This window comes from Medicago sativa, chromosome 8, assembly GCF_051527215.1.
Source record: "Medicago sativa cultivar Bolivia chromosome 8, Bolivia_mono, whole genome shotgun sequence".
Classification (NCBI taxonomy): domain Eukaryota; kingdom Viridiplantae; phylum Streptophyta; class Magnoliopsida; order Fabales; family Fabaceae; genus Medicago; species Medicago sativa.
Genome location: NC_140756.1, coordinates 30,076,394 through 30,089,941, shown reverse-complemented (window position 1 = coordinate 30,089,941; position 13,548 = coordinate 30,076,394). Strand labels below are relative to the sequence as shown.

At 32.5% G+C, this 13,548-nt stretch overlaps 1 protein-coding gene across 1 annotated transcript; it reads left to right on the top strand.

The window, feature by feature from the left end:
* The first annotated feature begins 5,694 nt into the window (after nt 1-5,694).
* Nucleotides 5,695-10,443, top strand: LOC146898268 (protein SET DOMAIN GROUP 40-like). The gene is made up of 6 exons (XM_085737920.1): nt 5,695-6,063; nt 6,236-6,386; nt 8,104-8,235; nt 8,364-8,504; nt 9,160-9,423; nt 9,714-10,443. The coding sequence occupies exons 1-6, from the start codon at nt 5,909-5,911 to the stop codon at nt 10,335-10,337; spliced, it is 1,467 nt and encodes a 488-aa protein (XP_085594046.1). The 5' UTR covers nt 5,695-5,908; the 3' UTR covers nt 10,338-10,443.
* Nucleotides 10,444-13,548: the final 3,105 nt, after the last annotated feature.

Here is a 13,548-nt window from a genome sequence, read left to right as displayed (position 1 = left end):
CCTTTACTTTGGAGAATTCATGACCGTCTGATTAATCTAGTGCTCCATATTTTTGCCACGTGGCCATTTTGTAATTTCTTACATCAACATATTTTATTATTTTAATAAAAATACAACATAAAATATCACATTAATCCTCTCAAAAATAATATCACATTAATCTAATTTAAAGAGTAAGGTTGTGTTTGGTAACGACGAAAAGCTAGCTTATAGCTTCTTGAATTAGCTTATAAGCTTGTTGGATCAAAATATGATGTGTTTGGTAACAAGCTTTTCTCATGAGCTTATAGCTTTTTACGAGAAGCTATTTCAAGTAGCTTTTGAGCTTGTAACTGATAGCTTTTTATATTTTCTTCCAATTTTAACCCTATTAACTACCCATGTTCATGTTTATAACTTCCACGTTTTTCCTTAAAAAAAAAGAAAAGAAAATGCCACACTTTTTTTTCTTTAAGGAACGCTTAATATATATGTATTTTTTTTTTTTAAGGAGATGCTTTATATTTTGTTATAACTAGCCACTGTACACCACGCAAAAATAACTAGCCTATTGTAACGTTGTAAAAATTTATATATTCTAGCTCACATTTTGTTTCCACCTTCCTCTTGGGATTCACAAAAGCATAGATCAAAATTATTTGTGAAATTTCTTTGAGGATTAAAAGTCGAAGAAATTTTTTATGGAGACTAAAATCAAAAGTTTGAATATTTACAGAGACTAAAAACATATTTAACCATAAATTAAAATATTAAAAAATAAATACATTAGAAAAAAATGGGTGTGTGTGTGTATACATCATGTCCTTTTATGTCATTTTATACTTATCAGCCACTTCAACAACTAATTTTACCAAACACATTATTTATAATAAGCGAGATTTTCAGCTATAAGCTATCAGCTATCAGTCATCAGCTATCAGCTAGCTTTTCAGCTATCAGCTAGCTTATCAGCTAGCTTATAACTTATTTTTACCAAACAGAGCCCAAGGGAACAAGTCTTCATGCATGTTATGGACATAGTCAACTAATGTCTTGCTTATACAGTTGATTTGAAAGTCAACTATCATCTACCTATGTTCTCCACATTCCTATTTTTGAGGGAGTGGATGTTTAACCACGTTTTCCCCTTCAAAGGCTGTGTTTGGTAACGACGAAAAGCTAGCTTATAGCTTCTTGAATTAGCTTATAAGCTTGTTGGATCAAAATATGATGTGTTTGGTAACAAGTTTTTCTCATGAGCTTATAGCTTTTTACGAGAAGCTATTTCAAGTAGCTTTTGAGCTTGTAGCTGATAGCTTTTTATATTTTCTTCCAATTTTAACCCTATTAACTACCCATGTTCATGTTTATAACTTCCACGTTTTTCCTTAAAAAAAAAAGAAAAGAAAAACTGCCACACTTTTTTTTCTTTAAGGAACGCTTAATATATATGTATTTTTTTTTTTTAAGGAGATGCTTTATATTTTGTTATAACTAGCCACTGTACACCACGCAAAAATAACTAGCCTATTGTAACGTTGTAAAAATTTATATATTCTAGCTCACATTTTGTTTCCACCTTCCTCTTGGGATTCACAAAAGCATAGATCAAAATTATTTGTGAAATTTCTTTGAGGATTAAAAGTCGAAGAAATTTTTTATGGAGACTAAAATCAAAAGTTTGAATATTTACAGAGACTAAAAACATATTTAACCATAAATTAAAATATTAAAAAATAAATACATTAGAAAAAAATGGGTGTGTGTGTGTATACATCATGTCCTTTTATGTCATTTTATACTTATCAGCCACTTCAACAACTAATTTTACCAAACACATTATTTATAATAAGCGAGATTTTCAGCTATAAGCTATCAGCTATCAGTCATCAGCTATCAGCTAGCTTTTCAGCTATCAGCTAGCTTATCAGCTAGCTTATAACTTATTTTTACCAAACAGAGCCAAACTGACTTTGGGGTCATCTCTATTTTCGTAAAAATCTTTTTAACCACTTCCTTTATCATGACACATATGTAGGAAAGTTGTTATATAGCCTTGGACTTGGTCAAATTTGCATTGCATCCTCTTGAAATCTCATTAAATATTACCAACCCTAATAAGACCTAATGGCAACCTCCAAGTCCATTAAAAAGGTTTGACTATAAAAATACTTTAAAAAAAACTCAACATTCATTGGTTCCAAGAATCTAGTGAAAAACTGAAGTTTGTTAGCCAGTCAGCACATTTGTTGCCTTTAAGCCAAGTGTGAATAACTTGAGTATGCCAATCCCGACGAAGAAGCTCTTAAATATGTCTTATCAATGAAGGAATGACTCCATTGATCTTGTAATTGTTAGTAATCATATTGACAAGCACCTTCGAGTCTCTCTCTACTATCAGATGAGACAAACCTTATCTCCTGGCCATGTCAAGCTCAATACAGAGGCCCCACGTCTCAGCATGTAAAGCGTCATAACCTCCAACTTTGCGACTAAATCCTTTAATCCATTTACCGCCAGGTTGTCGAAAAAGTCTGCCACAACCTGCTAGCTCCCCATTACCTTTACACGCTCCATCACAATTGATTTCACCCAACAATCAATTGGTATCTTCCATCCAATATACACAGTTTCCTTGTGTTGAAGATTGATTTGCAAATGATTCTGAAAACTTTCTTCAATGAACTTGATGTAATTTTGGATAACATAGGTTGGATTAGTCGGTCTTTGGAATCCTTCTTCAAAAATTGTTTTATTTCTCCATATCTACAAATGCCAACATGTCGTCATGAAAGATGTTTGCCACATAGACTCAAAAACTCAATTCCATCTTTTACTAAGGATTTTGAAAACCTAATCCCTGCAATTAACAACAGAAAATAAATTAGTTATCCAATTAAATGACACAAGTTTAGACCATACCTGAAAAGACGATGTGCAGTCACGAAACATATGAAGGACGATCTCATTTGCATTCCCACAACAGGGACAATTAGGCGATATACCCACCCCACCTAGTGTAGAATAAATTAGTCATGATAATTATCTCTAAATAATAACCAACATATACATATACACATTAAGTAAATATAAGCAAAAAGAAGGATCAATAAACTTATATGTTCTTAATATTTTTGTATAACTAGGGTACTGGCATGGCTCTATCAATATCCTTCACCAACAACTCATATCTAATCTGCGAAATAGTAACATTTATATAACCTGAGGCGTGATGAAGTCATTGCCCTTAAGGATTTATCCGCCTCATAAGCGCATATCCTCCCATCATTTTTAGAATTAACTTTTGAAATAAATAAAACTCTAAAATTACAACACCTACTACGACAATTGTTAGTGAAAATACAACCATGTACCACTAACCACATGAAAGTTTGAATACGATGTGGACCCTTCCATCTCCAAAGGATTTTCCAATTCCCTTCCACACTAGACTAGTTCTGAATAAGAAGATTATAAGGACTCTTAATCGAGAATTGACAAGTACTAGTGCCTCCCTATCCTATAGTGTAGACTCATCAACTTCAGTTGGTGTAGGGAGCGCTATCATTTTATTTGCAATGTTGTCAAGAAGATTTTCAAACAAAAAAAAATTATTGTCCCAATCTTCAAAGGAATTAGCCATATCCTTAACATTAAGAGTGTATCGATAAAATATTGAGTAGCAACAATGATAAGAGAAAAATTGTTTGACCCCATTTATTGAAAAAATATTTCTTCCCCAATTATCCACACTATACTTCTTCCCTAATCATAAATACTATATACGAAATAAATGAGTAAAAAAATGAATTAACTTCAATAAAAAAATGTATTGCGTTGTATGAACTGTCTCTTAAGTCCAAGCTCAACTGGAAAAAATGTCGAAATTGTTAGGTTGGACTTCATGATCGGGATTCGAACCCCGGCACCCTCCATTTTTGTGTGTGTGAGTTTATGATGACTTTGTCATTTCGTCTATATACCAAAAAACACGTGAGATACAATAATAAATTTAATAAAAAAGATTTTTTTTTAAAAAGCTAAACTAGCTCATCCAAATTTACACAAACTAGACGAACAAACTTCAGAGTCTCAAGTCAACAATATCAGGCCAACCCAAATGGATTTCAAAAGGAGTTTAATTGATATGCATTGTGAGACTAAAAAAGTTTTACATGTGTCATCCAATTATGACACCATATAGATAATTGTAGATATATTTTAGTAATTTTAGTAACTACACCCTGGTCACCATTATAAGTAAAAATTGACATTTTATATTCATTCTATAAATGATGTATGTTGTCTTTAGTATACATCACATATATCATTTATTAAATGAACCTAAAATGTTAAATTTTACTTATAATAGTGATCGGATGGAGTACATAAACATAAAAGTGTTATAATAATGAGACGCGATAGAACACATGTATAAAACTTTTGGGTTCAATATATGTTTTTGGTCCCAAATTTTTTTTTCCACTTTTAGTCCCTCAAAATTTCAGTCATAATTTTTTGTCCTTAGTTTTAAGTGCCCGTTTGGTTCAGCTTTGAATATAATTGATTCTGAGAGAATTGATTCTGATAGAATTGATTCTGACAGAATTGATTCTGAGAGAATTGATTTATGTTTGGATACAATTATGTAGAATTGATTAAACAAAATGATTTATGTTTGGATGCAATTATGTAGAATTGCTTTTGAATGTATAATTACTAAAATAGACATAGCTAAAGGAGAATTGATAAAGAATGAGAATTGATAAAGGGCAATAAAGTAAAATAACATGTTGTAATAATAAAATATACAAACCTATACACGTTGTTCAAGGAGAATTGATTCTAGAAAAGCTAGAAGCTAGGATTTGTAGCTTCATGGAGAATTGCTTTTGGAGGATAAAAGCAATTCTGAAAAGCTGAACCAAACACGTTGTTTTTGGCTAGAATTGCTTTTGGCACTGTAGATAATTGATTTTGGGCTAGAATTGCTTCTGAGAAGCCAAACCAAACAGGCCCTAAGTCAACTCATGTATAGTCTTCATATTTTTAAAAGAAATTTTTTAGGAGTATTTAAAATATTATAAGAATCTCTCCCAAAAAAAAATTGGAATTTTTTAAAAAAAAACATGAATTAAAAATTGATTTTTTATTTTTTGGTGCTTAGAAATTCAAATTTAATTTATACAGTATTTTGTTAAAAAAAACTATTTTTTATCAATACACTATTTCTTCCCCAATTTAAACATGCATGGAATTCTTCATTCAAAAATATGTAGATTAGACACGAGTTGACTCAAAAGTATAGGCCAAAAATGCTGATTGAAAATTGGGGAAGATTGATCCGTTGACCGTTGTACAACGGTCCTGAAGCAAGATTTTTTTTCTTTCCGATTCTGTCAATTTCGTTCCTTCCTTTTTTTTCCTTTCGATCAACTTAATCCCTAAACATGTGACATCTTACTTGACAAGCCACGTCACCGGTTAAAGTCCTACGTCATCACCGTTAACGACCCAACTTGACGGAGGGACTCGATTGAATGACATTTGTAAAATTTAGGGACCTATCGACTATTTCGAAAAATTTGGGGATGAAATTGACCGATACATACAAATTTAAAGACAAAATAACATATACACTCCTCGTACTTGCATTGTATTTTTACAATAAAAAGAGAGAAAAAAATAGTGGTACAAATATCATTACCCACGTAAGATTCATATGCAAACACATGGATTTTTTAAAAAAGAAAAAATGTGGATGGTACCATAGATTTGAAGATTGAGAAATGATAATCAACTCAAAAATAAAAACAAAGTAAATGAATAAATCATTTTATGAAATATAGAGACACAAGTGTAATTTTGGGAAACAAATGAAAATAAAAGAACAACAAACGTACGAGTTCTGAAAGAGCTAGGTTAGAAGATGGAACAAGAACATGGAAGGTTTGAAAGGTTCTTAACATGGACATCACACCTTGGAATATCAGATTCAACAACAACAAACACCGACCATTCTCAACACTCTCTTTCCTCTCTTGGTCATTCTCTCTGCGTTTCTACCTTTCCTCACTCTGGCGGGTAACTGGCAATCAAAACTTTACATGTTTTCTTTCTTTATTACAATTACAAACTTTGCATTTGTTTTCTTGGGTGATTAATCAAAGGGTAGTGAAAAAAATGATGCTTTTGACTTATATTGATGTTATGAAATTTGACCATTTTTGTTGTATTGTTTTGGAGAATGTTGCAGTAGAGGTTTGGGTGCTGTGAGAGATCTTAAGAGGGGAGAAATTATTCTCAGAGTTCCAAAATCTGCTTTAATGACTAGTGAGAGTGTTATTATTGAAGATAAGAAGCTATGTCTTGCTGTGAATAGGCACTCTTCTCTCTCCTCTGTTCAGGTTTTTCTTCTTAACTTTACTTGAGCCAAGTTTTTGTTCTGTTCATGTTTTTTTAGGTTGTTGTAACTGTTTTTGCTTCATAGTAAATACTCAATTTGATCCATGAAATAGTAGGAATGTATCAAGCTAGTTCACTGCATTAACAATATTTCAAAATGATACACGACATTGCAAAATGTTAATCGGATTTGTTCCTCTGTTGGTATTCGTAGGAACTGTAATGACATTAAGTTTGTAATGTCAGAGATGCATCTGAAACTAAGTAAATAATGTTTAGAATACATTTGATAACAGAGTCTGATCAAGAGACGGACCTAATTAACAGGTGCTAATGGATAAAGCCAATAGTTTTTTGTATTTAATTCTTGAAATTGTAAGGAGCAGACGATCTGCTCCCTGCTGTTAATGAAATTACAAAATAATCATTGAAAATGAAATTTTTCTATTCCTCTAGTCCCTTTAGATCGGTTAATTTAGTCATAAAGATTGCCTTCATGAGTCCAATGTGATGTATGATTTCAATTTAGGGATCATTAGATTTTGTTTTGTTCACGTGTTACAACAGTGGAGCTGCCTAGGAGGAGCTTTCAATTTAGGGATCATTAGATTTTGTTTTGTTCACGTGTTACAACAGTGGAGCTGCCTAGGAGGAGCTCCAAGAATACTCTAAGACTTAAATGAAAATACACTGTTCAGACTAGAATCAGAATGAGCGTAAGTGCCTCCTAAGGGTCTCCTTTTATAGTCCTCAATTTGTTGACTTGATGGGCCTCTCGTTGGTTGGCTGGTACGGCAACAACTGTGTGTGAATTAGGTTGCAGCTCGTCCGTACAGGGCATGGGAAGCTGAGATGCGTTCTTTAGAGATGTTCGTTATTCGTACCTGACACGTGAAATCAGAGCATACATAATTACATAGCTTACGTCACTGTGCCGCGTGGCAGGTCGTGAGACACTTGAATGGGACCACAATAAGCTGATTTGCACAGCCCAGTTGGGGGCGCGCTTGGCATGGTTGGTGTGACTATGGTCGTCTATACCAAACCACAGTCCACCAAACGTCAAGCCTGTTAAGGCGTAGACATTTGTTCTCTACCTGATCGACCCATACCAGTTTACAGTCCACCAAATGTCAAGCATGTTAAGTTGTAGACATTTGTTCTTCATTCAAAAGACCCATATCAGTCCAGTTCATAAACCAAATTGCCTGAAGTGTGCAATGTTAGAGACTAATGGTCTGTTTGGATTGGCTTATTTGAGCTTATCTACTGACATAAGTGTTGTGAGACTGTTTGGGAGAACGTTTGAAAACAACTTATGACATGTCTATAAGTTGTTTTCAGCTTATTTTTATAAATTCTCCAAGATAGCTTATGAAAACAGCTTACAACTTATACAAAATTTAATTTAATTTTATCCTTTTGCTATAGAAATAACTTATACATAAGTGCTCATCATGATAAGGGCTTGTGCTTTAAGCTGCAAATAAGTTGTGTGTCCAAACAGGTCTAAATGGTCAAGTTACTCCTCTTAATTTTAATTACCTTCCATTGGTTATTGAACCAATCCAATTTTTTTGTTAGAATTATTGTATGCATGGTTAAACCAAAGCATTGAGCCCACCTGTTAGGATTTGGTTTCATCACTATTGCTGTGTTACTGTTATGCACCGTTAGTTTTTTACTTTATGCTTATTTCCGAGCTTTTTTATATTGCAGATATTGACTGTTTGCTTGTTATACGAAGTTGGTAAGGGAAAGACTTCAAGGTGGCATCCTTACCTCGTCCATTTGCCGCAAAGTTATGACTTGCTAGCCATGTTTGGTGAATTTGAGAAACAAGCCCTGCAAGTTCAGTCTCTGTTAGAATTTTTTAGTTTATCTCATTAGGTTAGATTATATCTTGGCTAATGATACTTATCAGAATGTGATATGTACTTTATGTTATAAATAACTCATCTTTATGTTGTGGTTATCAGGTGGATGAAGCTATGTGGGTCACAGAAAAAGCTGTACAAAAAGCTAAATCAGAATGGAAAGAAGCTCATGCCTTGATGGAAGAACTGATGTTTAAGCCTCGGTTTTTAACATTTAAGGCATGGCTTTGGGCTGCTGCAACGGTTAGAAACTTGTCCTCCCTTTTATTTTTGTTTTGGTTTAATGACATTGTTGTCAAATAGTTGCTATAGCGTAGCAGTGTGGTTAAATGGTGGTCATGGTGCCGCCATGGCAGAATGGCGAGGCAAATTTTAGGACAATCACTATAGAAAATTTGTGAATGAATGCCCACCATGGAGTCTCCATGGGCTGCAATGACGTTTTATATGGTGGACTTTTGACCTTCCGCCGTTGACAACATTATAATGTAGCGAAATTTGAACAAATCGGTATTGTTCCACTTTACGCTACTCAGTATGAAGCGTCGTCAAATAACGGATAGAGCGGCGCTATAGCACTGTAGCATAGAAATTTGAACTATCCTCTATTTTATGTTATCGGCGATTGACATCATTGGTTAATGATATGTACCATTCTTGAAATCTTTTGCTTGCCTTTCTGGTACTTGGATCAATGTTGTAACAGACTTATTGGGGCTAATCTTTTTGAAGTCATGTTACATACATCAAATCATTACAATGATTAGAGAAATAGTTTGATTGAACATTGATTCATTTTGTGTTCTTGGTACATCAGACACCATTTTACTTGTCATGAGTAAATCAGAGCTCACACTATTTCTCTATCATCTAATCATATTAAACTCTCAAAAACCAGATATCTTCTCGGACATTGCATATACCATGGGATGAAGCTGGTTGTTTATGCCCTGTTGGTGACTTGTTTAATTATGATGCACCTGGAGAGGACCTATCTGGTATTGACGACGTAGATAATTTTCAATCAAATGGAGACAAGAATGGAATGGTAGACGAAGAGCATATTGATTTTCATTCTCAGAGACTAACTGATGGTGGGTTTGAAGAAGATGCTAATGCATATTGCTTTTATGCTAGGACAAATTACAAGAAAGGCGATCAGGTAGTGCACAATTCTTGGAAATTTTAACATAACCATTAGGTTTACATATTCAATTTAACATGTGAATATTACCCTGAATAAATTTTATCATAAATTGTACATGAAGCTAAAATTCCAGAAACAAATTGTTGCTTGTCTTATATGTAGACTACAAACTATTACAGGGACTGATTTTCTTCTTTCCGTATAAATATTTTCTAATTCGAGTCAAAATTACACTGTTGTTTTCGCTCTATCTTCATTCCACTGTTTAGTGGATAAGGCATGACAAGTTACCTTGTTTTCACCAGGTTCTATTATGCTATGGAACATATACAAATTTTGAGCTTCTTGAACACTACGGATTTCTCTTACAAGAAAATCCAAATGACAAAATTTTCATCCCTTTGGAACCTGCTATGTACACTTCTACTTCATGGTCTAAGGAATCACTCTATATCCATCCCAACGGAAAACCTTCGTTTGCGCTACTAGCTGCGTTACGACTGTGGGCAACCCCTCATAATAAAAGGAGGTCTGTCGGACGTCTTGCATATTCTGGTTCTCAACTGTCTGCTGACAATGAAATCATCGTTATGAAATGGTTGTCGAAAACTTGTGACACTGTCTTAAAGAATATGCCAACATCTATTGAAGACGATACCTTACTCCTGAATGCATTGGAGTGTAGTCAAGACTTTATAACTTTCATGAAGATTGTTAAACTTATGTCATTCAGGGATGAAGTTTATACCTTCTTAGAAGCTCATAATGTAACAGACGCACTTAGTTTTTGTGATGTAATTTCATCTATGAAAACGAGAAGGTCAATGGATAGATGGAAATTAGCCGTCTCATGGAGGCTCAGGTATAAGAGAGTCCTTATTGATTGTATCTCTTATTGCAATGTAATACTGGATTCTTTCATGAAATGATGTTATGATTAATTGTTGTAATGCAAATAAGGTTTTTCCTTATTTTTGTAAGGGATATGATTTACTGGAGAGTGAAATAGGAAAGTCAACCTTGTACAACAGTAATCTGAGCTTTTGCTGATGTGTCTCAATAGTTTTTTAGTTAAAAAATTCATTGATGTCAATGTAGTGTTTAGATTTTAAATGATGGGAATGCAAATTTTATAGCACTATTTAACATTCATTTTCTGATGGTAAGAGTTGAACGAATCAAAATATAGGCCATGCCAGAAGCAACTAAATGTGTAGATTATAGTTCTAAATGTGAGCATGTTTATATATTTACATGTTTATTTCAATGACAAGATTAGTACCGTTTAAGATGATGAGTTAGAAATATGTTCTACTAGTGTATTTACATCACAGAAAGGTTGTTTGGTTTTACAAGTACCAACGTTAACAGAACATTTAAATTCAAAAATCTCCTATCACTCATTCGATAAAGGAAATGTGTGGCATACTAGGTGTTTTATACTTGCGACAAGGTCATGAACACTAATGCTTACAAGACACTTGATAAAGAATCGTATATAGTAATTATGTGTGTAGGTTCTTTAAAAAAAAAAACTCTAGTCTTTATTATGGCTTATCTTCTCATTATAAGAAGTGAAGCCAAACACTATCTTAAAAGAGTTGTTAATTAAAAATGAGGCTATTTATATACCAAACTTAGTTATGATTTTTTGAAAAAGTTAGAGATAGATGGGGAGTTTATGACATCTGTGCTAAATGTTACGATTCATTCTTGCAATTCTTGCCTGTTTCTTTCGTAATTTTAGAGCTATGCTAAACGTTACGATAAAATTTGTCCACGAAATGCAAGAATAGGTACGTGTCAAATTGAAATATTGATAGAAGAATAACTTGAGAATTGTTTTAAAGAAGTCAAGATCAAATTGAAATATTCATATTTTTATGGACCAAATTGACGACGTCTTACAAAGTCAAAAATCATTTTAATGGTTTACTCAATTTCATTTTTTTTTTTTGAAGATGAACCCAAAACTATTGATCCACGCTATAGAGCTCTTACATTAGAATTATACAAGTTTAGTTCATCGACAAACATAAATGTTACTATTATATAGTGTTCATAATCGGCGACCAATTTTTTTATATGGTAGTTTTTTTTTTTTTGATTTGAGAGATTTTATATGGTAGCTAGTGACCAATCTTTTTATTTTTATCATCGTATTAAAACCTATTAAGTTAGAAGAGATTCTTCACCATCTCATAAAACGCTAATCACTATAATATTTTTTTACGAGTATCTATTTATTTATTTTTGAACAAATTACAAATATTTATTTAGAATTTTGAATTTTGTACAAATATCTATTTAAATTAGAAGAAATTTCTTACCATCTTAAAAAAAAGAAAGAAATGTTAATCACTACTCCCTCCATCCCAAACTATAAACAAAACTAAAAAAAAGTCACACTTATTAAGAAAACTAAAACATAAGAATTTGGAGTATAGTTTTTTGTGTTTTCTTTGAAAAAAAGTTTTATAGGAAAATGAAAAACAATTTTCATTGGCTATTGGTTATGGAAAAAATGAAAGAGAGAGAAAATTGAATGTAATTTGCATTTAATTTTATGAGAATAAACAAAAGTTTTTCTTGAAAAATAGATTTTTTAAAAAAACAAGATTAAATAGGATAAAAGTTTGTCTTTTTTTCTTATATTTTAGGACAATGAAAATGAGTTTTTTTTGTTTATATTATGGGAAGGAGGGAGGATAATTTTTTTGTACGAACATCTATTTATATTTTTTTAACATATTAGGAATATTATTTAGTTAGAATTCAGAATTTTGAACCAAAAAATAAAATAGAATTCTGAAAACCGGGAAAAAAAGAATTGTGAATCCCAACAAAACATATAAATATATTGGATTCAGTTATGAGTCAGTCAGTGTTCACCGAACTTGGGAGAGGGAAAATCCGAACGAAGAACTTCGACGAACCAAAAGGTACCATTGTTCTTGCAACTTTGAAGTGTTCTTCGTTGTTTCTTCAAAATTTCTAAGTTTTCTTCCAAAATTTTGATTCAATTCTTTCAAACTTGCTTTCAATGTGGAACAAAAGTTATTCTATGATCTTGCTTTTTATGGTTGTGGAATTGTGTTGTTCATGGAAATGATGTGATGTGGAATTATGGTTTTTAATAGAATTTTATAGAATTTAGACTATCAATTTAGGGTGTCCGTAAACTATACAAATGTAATAAGTAGTCTTTAAAGTGTATAAAAATTGCCAGTTTAGTCCCTAAAGTAAATAAAAATATATCAATCTAGACTTAGTCCGTAACATATTAATAGCAAAGACTAAATAGGTGGATTTTATACTCCCTCCGTTTCAAAATGAGTGTCGTTTTAGGTGTTTACACACATATTAAGAAATGCAATGATTAAGAGAAAGGGAATGGTTATTTTACCAAATTATCCTTATTAACTATTGGTTAGTTTTAAAAGTAATACTTTGAAAGTAGTGTGCAGAGTATTAATTGGAGGGTACAATTGAAAAGAAAAAGTTATTATTGCATTGGAAACTGAAAGCGACACTCATTTTGAAACAAATTTTTTTGGCTAAAGCGACACTCATTTTGGAACGGAGGGAGTATAATTTATGGACTATTTATTATATTTACATAATTTACGAACTAAGTTGAAGTGAAAGTGATATTTTAGGGACTAAATTGATGGTTTATTCTTTTGGGAGGTTAGAAGCTAGTATACCAATGATGATGTGTTAAGTGGAATCTTAAGTGGGGTGTGAGCATGGGGGTTTGGCGTGTATGTGAAGATAGGAAGGAAAGGTGAAGTAGCTTGAATTTGCATCGAGTCTATTATTTATAGGTGTTATATACACCCTCCGGTCATTATTATAAGCAAAAATCAACATTTTAGATTCATTCATTAAATGATGTATGTGATCTATAATAAAGACTATATACATCATTAATTGAATGAATCTAAAATGTATAAAAGTGACCGGAGGGTGTATTTTTGTTGGAATGTTTTACCTCTTTTTCCTAACTTTGAGTTTATTAGGCGACAAACAAATGCAGCAGTTGACAGTTCACACCCTTGCTAGGTAGGCTACATCTTCGACTAGTCGATACCTATTTCTTTTGGTGAATATATTGATTTGAAATGCAATAAGTTCATT